Below are 20,972 nucleotides of genomic sequence, written 5' to 3' on the forward strand. Positions count from 1 at the left end.
ATTATCTAAGAAAGTATCTTTCTTGTCCTACCATTAAATGTATGGGTTACCTTGATTCTAATTTTAACAGTACTCCAACATGCTCCTTTTATTTTGAATTTAATTGCCCTGTATTTTATGAATAGAATGACTGAAAGAATATATAATCTTCACAAGAAAAAGGCTCACAGAAAACATGTTTCATTCTTATTCTGATCACTATGAATCATGGAAATTTTTATTTTGTAAATAGTACTTCCATCATTACCTTTAAATATAACTTATGCTACTCAATAAGTCATGTTTCCGTGGCCACTTACATTGACATTTCTGAAATGTTTTATGATGCACTAGTTAATTATTTCTCTTTTTTGTATATAACCTCATTATACTACATTTGCTTTTTTTCTTTATTTTTCATACTGAAGATCAAAACCCAGGAGCACTTTATTCCTGAGATACAATCCCAGCCAAACTTTGTTTAAATTTTATTTTGCAACAGGGTTTCACTAAGTTTCTGAGGCTGGTCTTGAATTTGAGGTTCTCCTGCCTCAGCTTTCTGAGTCATTGGGATTACAGGCATGAACCTTTATGCCCAGATGCATATTAACATTTTGGTTCATACACCAGGGGACACATGAACACACACACATAAGTGTCTATATACATATATATGCATTCATGGATTATATTTTGATCTTATTTATATTTAACTTTTAAATATTCTAGACAAATTATGTTTGTTTTGAGACAGCATTAAACTCTTTTTGAAAGAGTGTGAACACATCAATTTAAGGGTATCTTGTCTTTAAATTTATTATAATTTGCTGGCTGAGCATCTTTATCTAATGTTGAAATGGCAAAAGAGGGAATTAATATGTAAATGAAAAACATGTGACGTTAATACCTAAAAACTAGGGCTGGGGATATAGCTCAGGTTGTAGAGTGCTTGCCTCTCATGCACAAGGCCCTAGGTTTGATTCCCAGCACCACACACACACACACACACACACACACACACACACACACCCAAAAAAATACCTAGAAAATAATAAGTTGTCAAAACAATCAGTAGAATGAATTGATAGATTACATTTTGTGAATGAATTTTTTGAGTTTGAGTTTTAATTTTATTTTGTATATACTTTTCAGGAAAAATCTTTTACTTATGATGCTTCATAGTTTATAATTTAATATTTATTCCTATATTATAAAATATTTTTCTTGAAATAGATATTTTGCCTAACTGCTCTATCTTACTTTATCTCTCAAGACTCTTTTAAAATTATTTTCTTTTCAAGCCACAGCATAGATTCTAGCAACTGAATGATTATTATTTAATATTTATACAAAAATATACTAAACTATTTGTTCATGTTTTTAAAGAAAGAAATGAGTTAGTGAATATTGAACAACATGTTTTTGCAATATATTCTAGTGTCTCAGATAAATGAACATGTGAATGAATAATAAAGATATTTTTAAGTTCATCAAGCTATTTAGTCATAGAATACACATATTAATTAGTAAATTTCTGTTAAATGTGTCAAATATAATTGGAGAATTGCTTTAGTATTTCTATCTTGTGAAAGTTATGTTTTCTGATTTGCACTGAAAAATGCCAATTGTATAGCCCTCTGCCCTTTGCTGTTTTTGTTATAAGATCAATTAATTGTATTTCTCATCCATTAATATTGTTTTCTAATTTAAATTATCTTTCAAACTTCACTCTTAATAAGTCTTCTAGATTCTGTCTAATCATCAAAATCATACATATGGTAGGGCATAGGAGCTTTAGTCAACACATATTCCCTTTTGTCCTCTGAATTTCTAAAGTAGAAGATTTTGATTGAGCCTGGAAGCTGTAGTTGGAAAAGTTCCTCTACATTCTGATGATTATTCAGGTTTTGGAACCCTGTTCTAGACCTTTAACAAACAAGGTTAAGGCAGTCACTATGCTAATGCTCCCTATGCCTCAGATTCTTTCCCACTGTGGACCATTAACATTTTTATGCCCATCCACTGCTCATCACAGCTGGGTGATCTCTGTATTCCTGAGATGAAACTCATTTCCAATTCCTGAACAATTAAACCAAGCAGGGGAAAAAGTAATTGTCCTTCACAGCCATAGTTCCCTACTGGAGTGAAATGAGAGAGCACTTTCTAGGAAGCCACAAAAAACTTTGGATGGCATAGAAAGCACATAACTATGGTCCTTACTATAATACCTCTATTCCCATAGTGAACCATGATTAAATGAAACAAGCATTCCCTGTGGGTATACAAAAAGACACAAAGCAGTTATGCATAACTGTAAACATTTTCCAAGCCTAATCTTCAGCTATCTCTGACTTAAAACCAGTACAACAATCCTAGAGGTGAGGGCCTACCACCTGAGACCTGCTCACTCCTCCCACTGGGCAAATAATTCCAGCACAATGAGCTGAGCCACTCAGAGGAGAAGAGATAGGAAAGATGAGATTTGAAATCAATTTATATCTGCTTTAGCCAGCTTAATGTTTTTCAAGTATATACCAGAACAAATGACCATGTTGTCTTACAAGGAATTGAATGTAATATACCACTTTGCCAGGGTTAATCTGTTCCCTGTGCTCATAGCAACACACATGAATCTTCTTTTTGCACTCCCTACTTACTGCTCAAGTACTGTACAGAATGTTTGGAAAGCAGAAGGAAAAGCAGCTATTTCTTACATCCTGCTCCTGCTGTTCAAGGTGCATATCCCAGCCAAATGAATCGTATCAGAGCCAAACAACCTGGCAGGAGTTCTTTTGTACAAAACCATAGACTTGTCTATCTTATCTGTTTGGGGAACAAAATATTGGAAAGCCTTGAAATAACCTTAGGACAAAACCAGTGAGATATTTACAGAGCTAGACCTAAGGACTTTTTCAGCATAGTCTGGGTAAGTAGGGGATCAGGAAATCATGTGTATACTTTACCTTGCACTCCATCTTCTCCAGTGCCATTTCAATCACCTGCAGTATTATCTGCAGTATTTGTAAACAAAAACAAAAACAACAATAACAACAACAACAACAAAACGTTAATCTTCATGCATTTGGAAAGGATGAGAAAGAATCAGGTATCCAGGAAATCCCAGGAGAGAGGGAGACTTTTTTTCTCAGATATAATTACAAGTAGAAAGCAGCCCCGATGAGATTAGTTATTAAAACCAACAGAATCCAAAGCATTTTATTTCAAAAGGACCTAAACATTGACCTCAAACTATTATGGACCCAAATCATAGTAAAGGAATCCAGCAGAGATCTCTGTGTATGTCACATAAACACCATCTCTAGTTATCAAGACTGTATGTGAGACTACTTGATGAATGTCTAAAAACTGTTTTATTCATATTCAACCCTTGTGGCCACTTTTGGATAATCTACAAAGGAGACTGTGAACAATGTACTTTTCATATACTATGTAAGTCCTGGAGGTCAGAAACACTGTGTCATCTCTTTATCTTGACATTTCAAATTCCTAAGTGAAGATATTGAGTGGTACTGAAGTGTCCTCCACTCTTGAGTTCATTGTCACTCGGTTATGCTGACTGGTATCATTACCCTTACCTACCATTACCCTGGGAGTATCTACTTGGATAATTTATTTACATTATTACTAGCAATAACTAGTTGACTCATGACCATCAACTCATCTGTGGTTGGTCTAAGCAGTCTCTGTCTCTTTCGGCTACTTCTTCACTTGGTTAATTACCAAGACACCTCTGCCTAGATGAACCATCTGTAGGTTTTCCTACTGACTCCTTGTCTTTACCTGACCTATACTTGAATCAAAAGACTGCATACATTTGTGGCTTCCTGGGCTAAACATAGAAGCAATTTCCAGAAACCAACTAAATTGTTCAGTGGTTACATTCCTGCCTTTGTTTCTGATCTCCACTAATAGCTTCTTGCTGCAACTTGATTTCACTCCCTGATTAGGATTTTTGATTTATATATAAACTAGATATATTGCTTGAATATTTAGTCTCAATCCTGACTCAGTTCTTCCCTAGTCTCTGATTATGTCTCACTATTCTATACCAGGAGACATTTTTGTTGATATTTTAATAATCTGCAATATCAGTAAATTATTAATTTGCTAAAGTTGAGACTTTCATATTATGAATACATATTTCGTCAGAGAGCACCTCACCATTGGGCCAGAGGAGGAAGGCATCTGAACTTACCTTTAGAAGGCTTGGATAAGATTAAGCCTGTAGATTCCTCCTATATTTACTGAATTATACTTCCATTACTTTCTTTTTGAAGTTAAAATAAGGTGTCAGTTTGCTCCTGTCAGCGGAGAAGAACAATTTCATTTTTCTACCTATAAAGATGGATGGATTCAGAAAAAATCCAGAAATGCCTTAGATATATTACTATACAGCTCATTGACCATTCTATCAGAACTTTACTTGAGGGTGATGGCTATCTGATGTCAAGTTCCATTGATAAAGTGATTCCCTAACATCAGTCTCACGTATACTTCCCTCAGAGGTCACAGAGGAACTTCAGTGACTTGCTAAGATCTAAAACAAATGAATTTGCACTAACATGGCACCAGTATTTTTAACATTAATATTCCTTTTCTATAAGGGTAATTATAGAGTGCCCCATGCACATGATTTTTTTATTCTCTCAGTAAATTTAAAGTGACATTAGCAAAATTCCATTATTATTATTATCATCATCATTATTCCTTGTGTATAATGTAATATTTAAAAACCATGTATATGAACACATATGCATATCTCTGTGATTATTTATAGCTTACATTCTTATAAATTCCAATTGCACCAGTACCCCCTGTGAGAGTTAAATCTAAAGTGGCATAAAACAACACAGTTTATATTCATTTGGTCTTTGTTTACCAAGGAAGACCCTAGGACCTCCTTTCTTTATTAAAAAAATTGAACAGATTAATTTGAAAAGAAAAAAGCAACAAAGCATGTCTTTTCATGTTTGCTGAGAATGTGAGCATCAGTAAGTTGTTCCTCCTAATATAAATTCTCTTATTCTCCCTCTGCTTTTCTCATAATCTCCATTCAATTTCCTTTGCAAATTCCTAACTCTATTCTTCTTGAAAAGCATTATTTCCTTAAGTTGTTTTAACCAAGTCTAGACATTCAGAAATTTTACAGGCAACTTTGTAGAGATCTGTAATAGTAAATTCTAAAACGTACATCAAACTTCAGCTTCTCTGAGTATTTCCTTCCTGCTAGTTCTAAACAATAAAAAAATTCAAGAACCTGTTCTAGATAAAAATAATACATTCCTAGATTGATACTTTCACAGTATGCCTCTTAAAAACCTTAAAATTGTGCTTTAGAAATTTAAATTTGTTGTTAGGTAAGTTTATCAATCTGTAGGCAAATTGTTGCATTTGGTAGAATAGTAGTTCTCAGGTTGACTGTTTACATCCACTGATATTGGTGGAAGGATATAAAATGTGCAATTGAATGAGACAAAAGCATCAACATATTTTTCATAGCCTTCTAATTACATACTACCATATTGCTCACTGTTTCTCAATATACTATTTCTCAAGTCTGTCATCATCTATACATCTTGCTTTCAATACTCTATTTCCTATCTTTTCCTAGGCCACATTCTATCTATTCCTAATATCCATTGTTTTCCTCCAACTCCATCAGTTTATCAAATGTTAAAGTCATGGACTGTTAGTAGTGGGATGCATTGTCTCATCAGGCACACACATGCAATGATTTTAGCTCAACCAGACAGTTGTTTAATCTTTCTTACTGGCATCTTGAATTGATCCCATTGTTTTTTGGCCTCTGATAATAGTTAATTTTATTTGGTCCTACCTAAAATGTAAATATTTTATTAAGTTTAATGTTCTTCTCTGTTTTCAGCTCAAGCATAAACTGTGGCCTAAGTTACCTATCCTGGAATGAAATAGCAATAGGTTTCTCTCCTACACCTATATTCCCTTTATTTACCCTATCTAGGTCACATTGTTTACTGGTCTAGGAAGAAGGAATGAAGGAAAAAAGACAAAGTCTTCTATTAACTAGCCTTTTTGTAGTGTTCTTGTCTTTTGTATAACAGGGACACAAATGTTTGGCTTTCTTTGGGGCTTAAAACTACACACTTTTAAAGGTCTTTCAGATGCTTTGCCACCTTCCCATTTCTTTAACCAAGTAAAAAGTCTCTTGACTTTGGTTTACTCTTAGACTACAATGTTCTTGCTAGCTAAAAGAAGTCTGCCTTGTCCAGTTTCCACTTGACCTATGGGAAAATATTTACTACACTTATCATTGGGAAGTACAGACTGCCCACTGTCTTTATCCCATCTTCAGAGAGTTTTGGCACAAGTAGATTTGGTGGAGTGATGAGGGAAGGTCAACTTCTCTGCTTCTTTTGAGATATTATATCCATCTGGTAGAATGGGAAAAACCTAGTATTTATAGTTTCACCTGAAGTCTATAGCCAGAATTCTAAAACAAGAGAGAACAATGTTCATAACCATAACGATAAAGCTTCAGACTACCTCTTAAATTAAATACAGATCCAGGTCATCAGGAAAGCATTTATTAAAATGCTTTCAAACCCACCAACATGATTCAGTTGAATTGAATGTCCTTATTACTTGGTGCTTGATAAACTACGTCCTCTTAGTAGGTGACAAAAAAATACTAATAAGAAGGAGTTGCACCAATTGTCAGGCCCAGTAAAGCTCAGACTACTTTATTTAGGAAAGGAAACTTCTTGGTCAGGACTGTTTGTACACTGAAATGTGCCTGTCAAATAATTGAAACTCATGTATTCACATTGGTCTTCTTAGTTTCTGAAGACCCAGATAAGTAGGATTTGGTTTTAGCACATCTTTTCAGGACATCTATGCCTATCTTAACATAAGTGTTAAGAAAATATTATTTCTTGCTGTAAATTCTGCAAGTATGTATATTCCAGATGTAGCTAATTAATGCTGTCCCTCAAGCAGCAAATCAAATAATTTGTAGTTGCTTTTCTCTATTCCCATCTGAATGTGCTACTTAGTCTTGAAATTCACCTACTAATAAAGTCACTGAAAAAACTGAGACTTAATATTGGCCAAAATATTTCATTATTAAGAAGAAAGTAAAAAATGCTGTAAATAAAAATCTTTCATATACCCAGACTGCACTGATGAATACTTAAAAACAAATAAGTTTATTTTATTACAAAATGATAAGCAATATTCCCATTTAAAAAAAACAGTCATCTGACATCTGTTCCTTATTTCCTAAAGAAAAAGATTAGTAAATAGAAATTTAAAGATCTCCAAGTGATGTCTTCACAAGGAGTCTTGAGTTTGTTTTGTTATGTTTTTCATTAAGTTGAAACAGAACACACAAAAAACTACAACTCCTGAGAAAACCCATATCTCGCACATCTCAGAAGCCTCATATCTCTTGAACTTTCAGCACATTAAAGAAAAAAAAAGATATAGGGTAAATTAAAAGGTATATTTTATAATATTAAGCCTAGATGCACTAATTTAAAAAAGAAAAAATATAAATAAACAAGAATCTCTGATATCTGGCACATAATAGGTGCTGAAAACATGGTTATTACATTATTGGATGAAAACACTGGCTTGTCAAAGATCCTAAGAAGTCAAAATGCATTTTGGGCACAATCATCCTTCCCATTCCGTAAGACTTATCAGATTCTTAAGTCCTGTACACTGGACCCACAGCAAGGAGATAACAATGAAATCCTTTTTTCAAGCTCTTGCCCAAACAGAACTCAGTTATCAAAGCTCTCTTTTCCTGTTTTGCAACCCCAAATAAATACCATAACAAGAAAAAACACTCATTATAAAAAAGAAACAAAAGATAAGTCACTTGCATCCCCACATTTGTTCTCATAGATATTGAAAGAAAATTATTTTCATAGATTCAAACCAATTCATAGTGTGAATTATCTTTTCCATGAGAATTTCTTTATTTTGGCATATTGATTTATAAGATTTATATTTTATATAATGTCTATATACAATATAATGTGTATACATTAGGCATATATGTAATTTATCACCCTATATAATGTGTATATATATAATGCCTATACATAATGTATCCAGTGTTTTATGCATGTTTATACATATGTATGTATAAATATGTGTATGTACATGTATATATGTATACGTGTGTGTGTGTGTGTGTGTGTGTGTGTGCTGCACTGTGCAGCAAAGAAGGGAATTATAGTCAGTATTAGGTAATTTTAGACAGGAGAAATTGTTCACACTAACTCATGAAACTCACTGCCTGGGATGATCAAAGAATCTGTGTAAAACAATGTCTTATTGACTGCCAGGCCAGGCAAAGAACCAACTCATCTGAGGTCAACTCTGCCATCATCTCTTAGGTCATACTGTTCCTTTCAGCCCATATGATCTCATGAATATGAAAAGTTAGATTTCTAAAGATTGAGGCTAGATATATGGATTAAGATACTATACCCTGTTCAATTACATTGAAATTCTACAGATGTGCACTGAGAAGTATGTTGTTTCTACTTTTAGCCAATGAAGGACTAAATTTAAACAATGCCTGAGCAGGCAATTGCTGCATTGTGTGATTCTTCAGCCACTTGTCACAATGCTGACATTTTATCATTAGAGATCCATTTCTTTGGAGGAGCTCTGGATAGGCTACAGACTCTTCTGCAATAAAGCTCTGATTATAACCAGAAAAAATGTTTTCTGAATTATTATGTGATACAACTTCTAGTTGAAGTTTTGACTGGAAAAAAAGAAACTATATTTGAATTAGAGTATAGAGCAAGGTCTTGTTCATTGATCATGGATAGAATATTTTAATAGAAATAGAACAAAGTTGCTTGAAATAATACCCCATCCTATTCTGATATTTTTCATACAAAAGTAATAGGGAGATTTATTCTCCAAAGGATTTATCTCTGAGTGGCAGTTACCTTTTAAAATTATTGTTATTATTTTTTTGTAAATCCATTTTGGACTTTGATACTTGAACTATTTTCCCCATTAAATCCCTCTTTATACCATTTACATTATCATAAACAAAGCTATCGGGCTGTGTTTTAGGAACTGATATTGAGCAATGAATATGACAGCCATCATCTCTGAGCAGATTAGAGCTTACAGTCTAAAGTAAATACACACAATTAATGAGAAATTACAATGTGGCTTGGCACTTTTTAAAGCAAATACAAAGTATAACACAGAACATGAGAATGATAACTATATGAAATAATGCATGTGTTTAATACCTTAATCTGATTCATTCTCCACCACATTTATATATGAAAATATACAACATAAATGTGTACAATTTTTACTTGCAAAAATCATTAAACCATTCCCCTCAAATTCAAGGAGATCATAAAAGCATTTCCCTAAAATGAGAGCACCTCAGAATAGGCGTCTGGAAGAGATGTCCTCATTTCTGAGGCAAGAGTCAGAGGACAAATATAAATTAATAATTAAAGAAAATTGGGTATGATATTGTTCTAGGAAAAGGAAACAAAACTTTAAAGGACAAGAATAGAGGGGTACATAATATGTTAAGAAATGAAAAATAAAAATAAAAATAAAAAATCTATATATCTAAAGCAAGAAATAGAGAAAATATTGGCATGTAACATAGCATGAAGAAATTTTTAAGCCATAATAAGGAATAAAAATTTATTCTATGGTAGAAAAGAATTATTAGAGTATTTTAACCAGACAACCATAAGTTCATTTTCAAGGGAACACACTGTAACTATTTTACAGGTGGGTTGTTGGAGGTTAAGATACCAGCCAAAAGGCAGGTTCCAGGTTTGAAGAAAGGTGTAGTAATGATCTCAACTAGGTTAATGGGAAAATGATAAAATCAAGAAATATTTAGAAGGTATAAGAAAGATGTAGTATGGAGTGTGGTAGTACATGAAGTGTAATTGAAATTAAGAGTATGAGGAAAATGAGAAGAAAGGGAAGTCTAAGATAACATGTTGAAGAAGTCAAGATTTACTGTACAGAAGAAAAAAAAAAGGAAAAACTCTCTCCCCTCCTGCACCACCAAACACCAGTTTCCTTTCCCTTAGTCCAAGATCCCTTAAATTTTATTCTTCCTCAAGCAACACTGAATTACAGTTTAGCTTCACTGAATATCTTTTATGCTCAAGAATCACCATTTATAGGATTTATATAATATCTAGTGTTCTGTGTATAATATAAAAACAAAGATAATTTTTAAAATCCTAATGATAGTTTTTGGGAAAGAGATTTATGTTGTGCCAGATAATTAGGCTTATACCTCATATACTATATGATACATGACTTAATGAATTGCCAGTAAGTAGGCCACCCTGTTCTATACTTTTTAAAAAAAATATTTATTTTTTAGTTGTATTTGGACATAATACCTTTATTTATTTATTTTTATATAGTGCTGAGGATTGAACCCAGGGCCTTGCATGTGCTAGGTGAGCACTCTACCACTGAGCCCCAGCCCCAGCCCCTGTTCTATACTTTTAAAACTACTTTTTTAAAAAGGTGAACACATCCTTGAAGGGAGACTTTGCAATCAGTTCAACATGCTATTAATACTTGAAAAGTGTTAAATTATCCTAATCATACTTACAGTAACAATCAAAATTAATTGCAGCTATATTAGGATTACTTATTATTTGTTCTACTTCAGCAGTAACACAAATCCAATTGTACAATTTCCATAATCCAAATTGTGAAAGAAAGAATGGGGTAACAACCATTCAAAGCTGGTTGAAATAGTATTCCAAACAAATCCTTAACCAGATGGTTATCTAAAATTCTCTTTTTGAAAAGGAGCCGATTCTGAACAGATTGTATATGTGTCTCACTGGTGGAAGTGGATTATCTGTCTTGAATTGGATTGTGATGACGATGACCCTATTCTAAGTAAACCAAATCTCTTGAACTATATAATGAGATCAGGAAGAACATTCAGCTCGAGAACGACAGATTGCAGTGACTGAGATGATTTTGCTAATGTTTTTTTCCAGCCTCTTTCCTTGATGTACATTATCCTATGTTGTTATTTTTTTTCCCTACTGAGATTCCTGGTTTTTAGTTCTATGTGCTAATTTTTCTTTCTTTTTCTTTTATTATTTTTATAAGTGGAGCTGAATGAGTGGCAGGAAGCTGCGAAATCTATCTTACAAAAAGGTGGTGTGGAAGTGTAGAATCTTCATTTACTGTGCAACAGGACTGCAGAACAATCACCAAGAGTAGACATTTGACTGATTCATTCTGATTTCTTCTCTTTAGGCCGTGAGGAGGCAAAAGTTGCTTGAACAGAGTATCCAGTCTGCCCAGGAGATTGAAAAATCCTTACACTTAATTCAGGAATCCCTTGCATTCATTGACAAGCAGTTGGCAGCTTATATTGCTGAAAAAGTGGACGCAGCTCAAATGCCTCAGGAAGCACAGGCAAGTACAACTAAATGGGAATGAGCTTCTGTTCTTTCATTTTTATTATCCAAACAGGAGGTTGCTGAGTTTCTAACTTAACGATTATTTAACTAATTATATAGAGGGTTGATTTGATTGAGTTTACTATTTGGAGGTAAGCGGTAAAAGAGGGCTAGGATAGTATTGTGAAATTTACTTTTCAAAGTATATACAAGAATTTCAAATAGAGATACTTAAAAGGCAGGGAGATCTGGCATTTATCCATGTCTTCAAACTATGCTAAACATAGAAACCATAGTAACGTAGATGGTAAAGAAAATATCTTTATGGTACTCAAAGTAGTCTCCAACATTTTGTTATCATGGAATTATAAGTCATCTTTGTTATCATGGGATTACAAGTCATATGATTTCTGGTTCTATGATAATGTATTGCAAGTAGTTGATAGCACTAAATTAGGTAAATTTGCATCTTATCACTACTGATCATGATGGTTACACTCATATGGGCACACTGAAACATTCACTCATATTTAATCCAAATTGTAAAATGTATTTAACCAGATTTTCTAGAATGAGAATTAAAATAATAATGAAATCACATCTAAGTTGAATTTAAATTTATGTCATCTCTAAATTTCCTTTGAACTTTGGAAGTATTTTTAAATTGCTAAGTATTTTAAAACAACTTCTAAATGCATGTAAAGTATCATAAGGTATTATTTATCAAGTGTCTTTAGAATTGTTTGTTATTAAGGTAATCTAGCTACTTTTTGAGTACTATATGCATATTATGAACCTATGAGCCAACCTTTGAGCTTGTAACTTAAATATACTAGCAGTGATGTCAGGGGCATTAGAAGATAATCTATAAATTCTAAAGGCCCTCTCTGTGCTGACTGCTAGAGATACCTGAAGTTTCTCACTTTACAATCAGTTTTGAGGTAAAATGCTAGATTGTAGATGATGTTCCAGTGCAGTTACAGTGCATTGAATCACAGTGAAGTTGGTGCCCAAGGCATCAGTGGCCATAATAGCATGGATTAGTTATACCATATTGTCTATGTTTGACCTAGAAAGTTGCTCAGAATGTGGGGAAGAGGACAGGTAGTTTTGATAGGCTCAAAAAGTTCAGAGCAGAGGAATTCCTTATGGAATGCACACCATTTCAAAGTAGGGTAAAAAAAGGGAAGTATGGGGAAAATCTTGATTTTAAAAACTTCTTATCTTAGATTTTCACTGGGACAGCAAGAGCAAATACAGTAGTACAAATGGAGGATGGTAGTAAACATGATTGAGCATCTTAATGTCTCCAGTCTGTAATTTTTTTTAATAAATGCAAAAGTCTAGTCAAGTTCTCTAACATTAACTCTTCCTGGTACCATCCCAATTCGACTCATACAGAAAATTTTACAGTCAGATCTTAGTGAAATGCAAGATAATGAAATAAGAAATAATTAGCTGAATTGAGAAGGAATTCACAATTATAAAATAAATACAAAGAAGTAGTTCTTTTTTACAATTTAGTGATGTGAACTTAAATGAATGTTTGATTAAAGAATGCTCAAAACTTTCTGAATGGGAGTTTGGAAAAAATTGTCAGAATAAATATTAAATTTTAAAATTATAAATTTGTACTTTAAAATAAGAAAGAATTAATCATGAGGTTTGTAGGATGAAAATATGAGTAGCAAATCCAAAATAGACTAAAGATTTCTTTTGGCTTAGAAGAAAAATGGAGAATCTGGGAAAACATTTTTCTTTAGCTGAAAAGGTTATGGTATAGGACCCTGCATGCATTCTTTTATTTGGATATGAATATGATATACTAGTTTTTAATATATTTTTATACTCTTAAAAGTTGATAATAAAAGCAGTATTAACTGTAGCAGTTGAGAAGTACTTGCAGCTCAACATAGGTAAATGAAGATAGTTCCAATCTACTTCAACAAAGAGATTTTAGAGTACTAAGAAGCTCAAATTCATTTACCATATATTTCTGATTTGCACTGGCATTGTCAAGATACTTTTTAATATTGAATCCCCCAGTGGTAATATATGATATTGGGAAATGGAAGCCATCTAAAAGCTACTGAAACATTCTTCTTCTTTAAGGTTTTATTTTAAGATGAGAATAAATGAATTATTTCCTGGAACAGTTATCAATACTTAGATTATCTTCAAGGACTACATTTCCTAAAGCTCAATTTGAAAATCCCATGTAAGAAACAAATAGAGAGTAAAAAAGTCGTTTGTTAAATAAGAACTTAATCACAGTGTGTCAAACACCAGACCTACTTAGAATGCCACCAAAATGACATTTTTCAAACTGTGTATATATGACATACATACACAATAGGTGAAAATTTAATGTTTTATGTTAACAGCAACAAATGTGTTTCTTTAATGGGGGTAAATTTTTATTCTAAATAAAAGATTAAATGGCTTTGTTTTCCCTTTTCAGAAATTGCAAGTTAATGTAATTCATCTCTGAGAATCAGGACAAAATGAATGACATTGCCATATTTAGTGCTCTTTTCAATATGTGCTTACATTTTCTGTGAATACTGATAGAACAGATTTGTGGATATCTTACTCCACCGTGTGGTATACTGATAGTTTTGCTACTAAATTTTAATCTGTTAATAGAGTTGCCTTTTCCTGCCTTTTAAGATTGATTGAGATCCTCAGCTATAAAAACATTCCAGAATCAAGGAAATGTGCACCATATGTATAAATTCCTGATTATTACTATTATCTATAAAAGTAGATGTAAACCAAAGTACTTCATTTCATTCACATTTGACTAACTATATGACCAAAAAGAGCTTCCTACTTCTTCAGCATGTGCATTGACTCAAAGTTATCAGGCATAATTAGAAAATTGAGCCCTTTGTTTCTGAATTGGATTGAAAAAATTACTTTTTTATCTAGAGATGTGAAGTCACAAAAGCAAAATTTAATCAATTAGACAATAAAACTAAATACTACAAGAATATCATCATACATGACCTATGAGTATTTTCTTTCGAATAATAGCCCATAACAAAACCATAATCTTAAATGGTATGATTGCAGCTCAGCTGCTCAGTGCCAGCTCACTTGCCAAGTTTTATTAAACTATAAAAACAAAATGGTAATGTATTGATTCAAATGGAATAAAACACATAGGCAAATATTTATATATCTAGAAATATATCTTCTATAGTAGAAACCAGAAACTGAAGAACTAGTTTAAAACCATTATGATTAAAAATATAAAGCCATGTGTTTCTTTGAAACAATTATAAAAATAAAATCACAAAATTATGTAACTGCAAATAAACACATGTCATGATTATATCATGTATGTCTTAGTTTTCCAGCACTATATACTGAGAACAGGTTAAGTTTTGGCACCTAAGATGCCAAAAATCAACTATCCAGGCTGTACCAGTCAAGTCAGAATCTAGGTATACCCAGTCATTCCAAATTTTAGAAACTCTCCCTCACCCATGGCTTTGTCAAGATGTCAATGAAAGGAAGTGACAGTGATTATCAAATTACTATGATTTTCTCTACTATTTCAATTGTCTTCTCCCTCTTATAAAAATGGGGGAAGGTAGAAAATGTAGAGAAGGTAGAAAAATGGCGAGATCTACTTCACAAAATAATTTAGACCAATAGGATTTTCAGTAAGGATATTTTAGACTGAACTCAGTATGTTCTTCTTATTTCCATTTTTTCTAATATCACATGTGTTAATTGGCTTGGATGTGACTCTAAATAATTTTAGGGGTCACTGATAAGTAGGTTTAAATAGCTACTCACATGTCTATAATTCTTGAAATTACAAAAAATACTTCAACACACTTTTTCTCCTTTTGAAGTATTTTCAGTTTTTGAATGTAAGAATGATATGTAATAACAACCCAACATAGGCAACTGTTAAATTTATCCATGTCATTATGTGTTGCTGATTCAAATTTTGCAAAGGGGAATATGACCATATTATTTAGATTATTACAAGAAGCAGGGAGTTTCCCAGCAGCAATTGTAATAGCATAACTATTTTATTTCATGTATTTCACATATTTTAGTTCCCATATTTTGTAATCTCCCACAGAGTAGGTTTATGTTCAGGAATCAAGAAATGAAAATAGACTAATTTAGAAAACAAATTATTATCTACGGAGAAGACCTCAAAATAAATTAGAAAATTGATGCTAATATTTCATTGGCCATGCTGGGACTTTTGACATCCCAGGGTATCTACCACAGACTCAGTTTCTTCCTTCCATCTCTTTTGCTTCCCATATAGTACCAGTAAATAGAAAAGAAACTTTTTAAACCAAAGTTGTTAATTTAAGCTGATTACATTAGCTTTTACATTAGAAAAATTTATAATTGAGGTATTCTGTTTATAGTAGCTAAATCTTTTACTCACATTGAATATACTTGATCATAGTTACATGAAAACATTGCAAAATATCAAAATCAGCAGCTTAAAAATAAAGACATAAATGTGTCTTTTGGTCTATAAGATTGAGTTTATGTGATAATTAACCAAAGAAGAAGAAAAGGAGTGACTAATATAGAGGTTTGGCCAAAGTATTTCTCACCTACCCATGACAGAAATAGTTTTCTTATTCTTAAAAGTAGATACAATGGTAAATTCTGTGCATTTAATGTCAAATCTGTCATAACCCTGCCTACTACCTCTATGTATTAGTTTATAGAAGTGATTATTTGCCAACTTAGAATGACTTTTTTTTTATTTTGACATGTTTAATTGTTGGAAATAATCATAACAAAGAATTGGAGAAGAGTTACAAGATTAGATACATGCCACACATCATGGACTAAGAAAAACTGTATAGTAAAGAAATGTGAATTTTATATGATAAACTCAGAAGTGTACACACTAAATCTACAATTAAATTCTAGTATCTTATTGTAAAAAATACCTCCACAAATTCTAAATATAAAGATGAAACTAGAAGCTTCATACTACAGTCACAATGAAGATTCTCACAGTACTCTATATTTTAAGGCAATTCAGATTCAATGTATTTTCTCAATTTCTCTTATATAAAACAGAATAACTTACAGAGAATAATTAATCCAAAATGCACATCCAGATAACACCATCATGCCAGAATTTATTTTTTTGTTCTTTTAACATTTATTATATGAAATTTTATCTCTAATTTGCTTTTTAGTTGTTTTCTATGTCCACCTGCATTCCCCTCTATCAATGTTCAACTGAAAGAGGGTTGGATCACCTAGCAGATGCTCAATAAATATTTTTTAAAATTTACTGAATTCCACAAGTGATTAGTTACTAATGTTCTGTTAGAGAAATGTAATAGGTAATGCAAAAATTTTAAAGAGTAAATAAACCCAAAATGGTCCCTGCCATCTTGTAGCTCATAAGAGAACACAGAAGATCACATTAAGAAATTGATGGCCAGCCAAGTTTACCATAACCATTGAAAAACATTTTTGTAATGGAACTTAATAGTATCATGATACCTTGTCATAGTGTCTTATGATATTGCCAAAGTTAGAGCTTTGGAAGAATTCCAAAATATAAATGTACAAAATGTAAATTTTCACATAAAAAGTGATGATTACTGTGAAGCATATACTTTAGCCTCTTCATGTATTACATATTTTTCAAGTACTACACAATGTGAATATCTAATATTTCAAAGCATCTACATAGTTTTATTTGACCATTACAACTGACAAATGATTTGGACAGCCTAGATTAATAGTTGATGCTGGAGGTAAGAATGGAGTGTGACCACAAATGGACACAAAGGATGTAAAATTCAATTTCTAGGTGGTATTCTTTCTAATTTATCTAATCAATTTAGGAGGTTTTTAAACAAATAGTGATAAAAGCTGTGTGAATTTCTTCTTTTATTGCTTGTCAAGTTATAATGAAGCATGATATAAAATGTTAAAAATAATGTGCCCGTGATCATAGTTTTATTTTTTCACATTCCCATGTTTGAAAAATGCATTTTCCTCTTTTAATTTTGTAAGTATATGTTATATATGGATATTTCCTCTTCTTGAGAATACAGTATGTTATACTGCATCATTAATCATTAAATGGACTCAACATGATATATTTTAATATTTTTCTTTCTGAAATATTTTCTCTAGAATCATTTCCTTTATTTGGCATTACAAAAGCTCCACTAATTATTTGATATCATTTCCTGTATTCTATTAAATACTTTAGCCAACTACAGCTTCATTTTGTTTGCCACTTTCTGTCATTAATTTGATATATGAGAATGGTCTGATGAGGTAAAACATGATAAAAAAGCTCTGCTCTTAGCTCAGTTAATTGCAAAGTGCTATATTGGAAATGTCTTTAATGTTTGACTGATTTTTTTGTTCTATAATTTTTCCCTTTACCATCTTTAATGAAAAAAAGGATTATATTCATTACAATTGTTACTTCCTTTTTTTAACTTTGCATATGTAGTGTTAATTATGTACATGCTTGTTATATGATCACATGTATTTTAGTTTTTTGCAGTAGCAAGGTGATATAGTTGGCTTTATATTACTTTTATGAAAATATCTAATTAATCCAAAAGTAGTAGATGGAGAATTCCTGTTAGACCATAAATAGTTGTCCTCTATAAGTAACCTCATTTTGCTACTTTAACTATGTTTCTGTTGAAATTTACTGTTTCTATTATTTATGAGTCATGAAACCAGTGTGATTCTTTCAGGAAAATGTGAAATATAACATCAGGAGACCTGTATCTCAATTATCACTCAGATTGTCCTTGCTTTGTTTTGTAACACCAAGCTTTCAGAATCTTGACAGATACTCTCTAAGAAAAACCAACACAAAGCAAAAATTGAAAATTAAATGATTAGTTATAGGTTTGATAACTTCACATTGATTTTTCCTCTACACTGTAGTTCTTACCTTTCCCACATTCAGTATTTCCTTCCATAAAACTATGCATACATACTCTTCATATCTAAAACCTCATCTTTGCTGCTGTGATTCCCACTGGCTAGATTGAGATCACATTTTCTTAGTCTGTACCCTGCCAAAACCCCTTTATGGCCATATACAATTTCAATTATGCAAACATCTTAAAATTTTACCAGGTTTTATAATAAATATTAACATTCCTCTTTGCATAGAATTTTTTCAATAATATAACATATATTTCTGCTTTGTAATCTGCTTATCTTACTCCATTCTGCCTAAATAGGATAAAAGACTTTTTTCTCACTTTGTGAAATTGAATAGTGCATGCTGAATAACTTGTTAACACTTACTTACTTAATTCAGTTATCAATATGCAAGCTAGATTACATTTCTGTTTTGTGTGATACATGTCCATCTGGGAGATATTTTTAGTTTTAAATTATAGTTTAACAGTCAGTATAATAGTTTAAAGATAATTGAATTTACTTTGTAGCCATGTTTCCTTGAGTATGTTAATATTTCTACCCTCATTTGTAAATAAATATGGTAAATGCTTACAATAATTTGATTAGGATATAGGAAAGGTCTCATCCTTATAAGAAAATATAATCACTGACAATTTGTGAATAATTTTTGCACAAACAACTTGAACAGATATTTTTACATAGACTATCTCATCTATTCTTTTGGTCTATTTATGAGAATTTTCAAGATGTGCTGCCTACTCATTCTAATCAAGCCCCATTGCTGAGTTGTCATCTTTTTTGAAGATGAGAAAACTGAGACTCAGAACATTTTAGTGCTTTGTCCTAGGTGGCAAGTCAGAGCCCGGAGACCTACATTGTTATTTCTCCTGATGCTATTTCAATCTAGTTACTCAAGAGCATCAAGTAGGAAGAATTCAACTTCTTGCCTCTCCACATCAAAACATATCTTTTTTTTTTTGTATTGTGGTTTCTGAAAAAGTGCTACTACTTCCCCTATCAATATTTGCCACTATATATGACCTTTGTTCTTTATTCCAATTCCTTTCTTTCCATAGGGTTTTTCTAATCACTTCTTAGATTTTAAAAATGACTTTACCCATTAGCTGCCTTCATGTAGCCTTAAAACATATTCTAATCTGATTGACCTGAATTTCAATATGTGTTGAGTCAAAGTCTTCAAAAACCATTAAAATTATTTTCATAAGGATGCTTCATGATCCTTAATCAGGCTTCATCCCTTGAAAATCTGATTTCAGCTCTCATTATCTACTGACACTGTCCCAAATACAGTGCTCATTGACCAGCTAATGTACCCTTATTGCTACTTATCTCATTTGATCTGTCTCAAAACTGAAATTGTTGACCTCCCTCTAAGTCTTAAAATTCTTACATCACTTGATTAAAATGACATTCTCTCTGTCCTGGTTATCTTATTCTTCTAAATAGATCCCCCCATTTTTTGGTGTTCTTTTTTATATGCCCCCTAAATGCCTGTGTTTTCCATGAGTCTCTCATTTCCCTCCCTTCCTTTTTCTCTTTAATGTTTGAAAACATCAAAATAAATACATATCATACAAAGATACATTGACACCCTCTCCTTAACTTTCTGTATATATGCATACAAATACATATTCTATTGTGATAAAAAATGTATCAGCTTATTTCAAAATATTGCTGATTGATAGTGACACAGTCTCACTGTGAGTTTCTTCAGTTGCTTTGAGTATTATCAGTAACACTATTATTTATAATTATGATCATTTTATTTTAAAAATTATTTTGATTAACATGTATTAGTTGTATATATTAATGTGGTTCAGTGTAATATTTCAACACATATCTTCATTGTATACTGTTCAAATCCAATCTTCTTTTGTCCTTCCTCCCTTTCACCCCATACCCTTCCTACCCTCTAGTAATCAGTATTCTACAGTTGTTTTTTTCTAGTTTTCTAAAAAATACTGAGTTGTTTTTATGGGGATTTCATTGAGTATGTAAATTACTGTGTGTAGTGTAGACATCTTAATATTATTCTAGAACATGAACATGGGAGGACTTTCCATTTTTTGTGTCTTTTTCATTTTCTTTTATCAGTGTTTTGTAATTTTCATTGTAGAGGTACTTCACTTCCTTGGTTAAATTTATTAATAGGTTTTTATTTAATTTGTAGCTCCCATGAATGGGATTGCTTTCATGATGTCCTTCTCAGCAAATTTACTAGTGTTGTATAAGAATGCTAATGGTTTTGTACTGATTTTGTATTCTGTAACTTTACTGAAATTATTTTTCATTTCTAATTGTCTCAAATTTTAAAGTGTGCTTCATTTTCATAGTACTAAAAGACATTCATTTAGGATATAAAGCCATTTAATTGCTAATTTCTACCTACATTTCCAGTTATATTTCTGCCAAATTCCTTGTACATTTTAGTGCCTTGTCTCCACATCTTGTTATTTTTCAACCTGAAATGCTTTTTAAAAAATAGAAATTATGTTGCCTTACATATCCAGTACATTAGTTAGGAATCCTATGTACACAAAAACAATTGAAATAACTAAAGCCAAAAAATTGGTTAAGAAAATTTTTCCATAAGCATATATGATG

At 32.0% G+C, this 20,972-nt stretch overlaps 1 protein-coding gene across 17 annotated transcripts in view; it reads left to right on the plus strand.

Moving 5' to 3' along the window:
- Dmd (dystrophin) overlaps positions 1-20,972 on the plus strand; it is a 2,094,227-nt gene that overhangs the window by 846,987 nt on the left and 1,226,268 nt on the right. For 15 of the 17 annotated variants that reach the window (XM_078034984.1, XM_078034996.1, XM_078034982.1 and 12 more), the window contains one exon: positions 11,287-11,448. In XM_078034984.1, coding sequence (XP_077891110.1) covers positions 11,287-11,448 — 162 coding nt within the window. Of the gene's footprint in view, positions 1-11,006; positions 11,185-11,286; positions 11,449-20,972 lie in introns of those variants that run through there. The other 2 variants (XM_078034997.1, XM_078034998.1) reach the window with 2 other exon arrangements.

This window comes from Ictidomys tridecemlineatus, chromosome X (assembly GCF_052094955.1).
Source record: "Ictidomys tridecemlineatus isolate mIctTri1 chromosome X, mIctTri1.hap1, whole genome shotgun sequence".
In the NCBI taxonomy this organism is placed as follows: Eukaryota; Metazoa; Chordata; class Mammalia; order Rodentia; family Sciuridae; genus Ictidomys; species Ictidomys tridecemlineatus.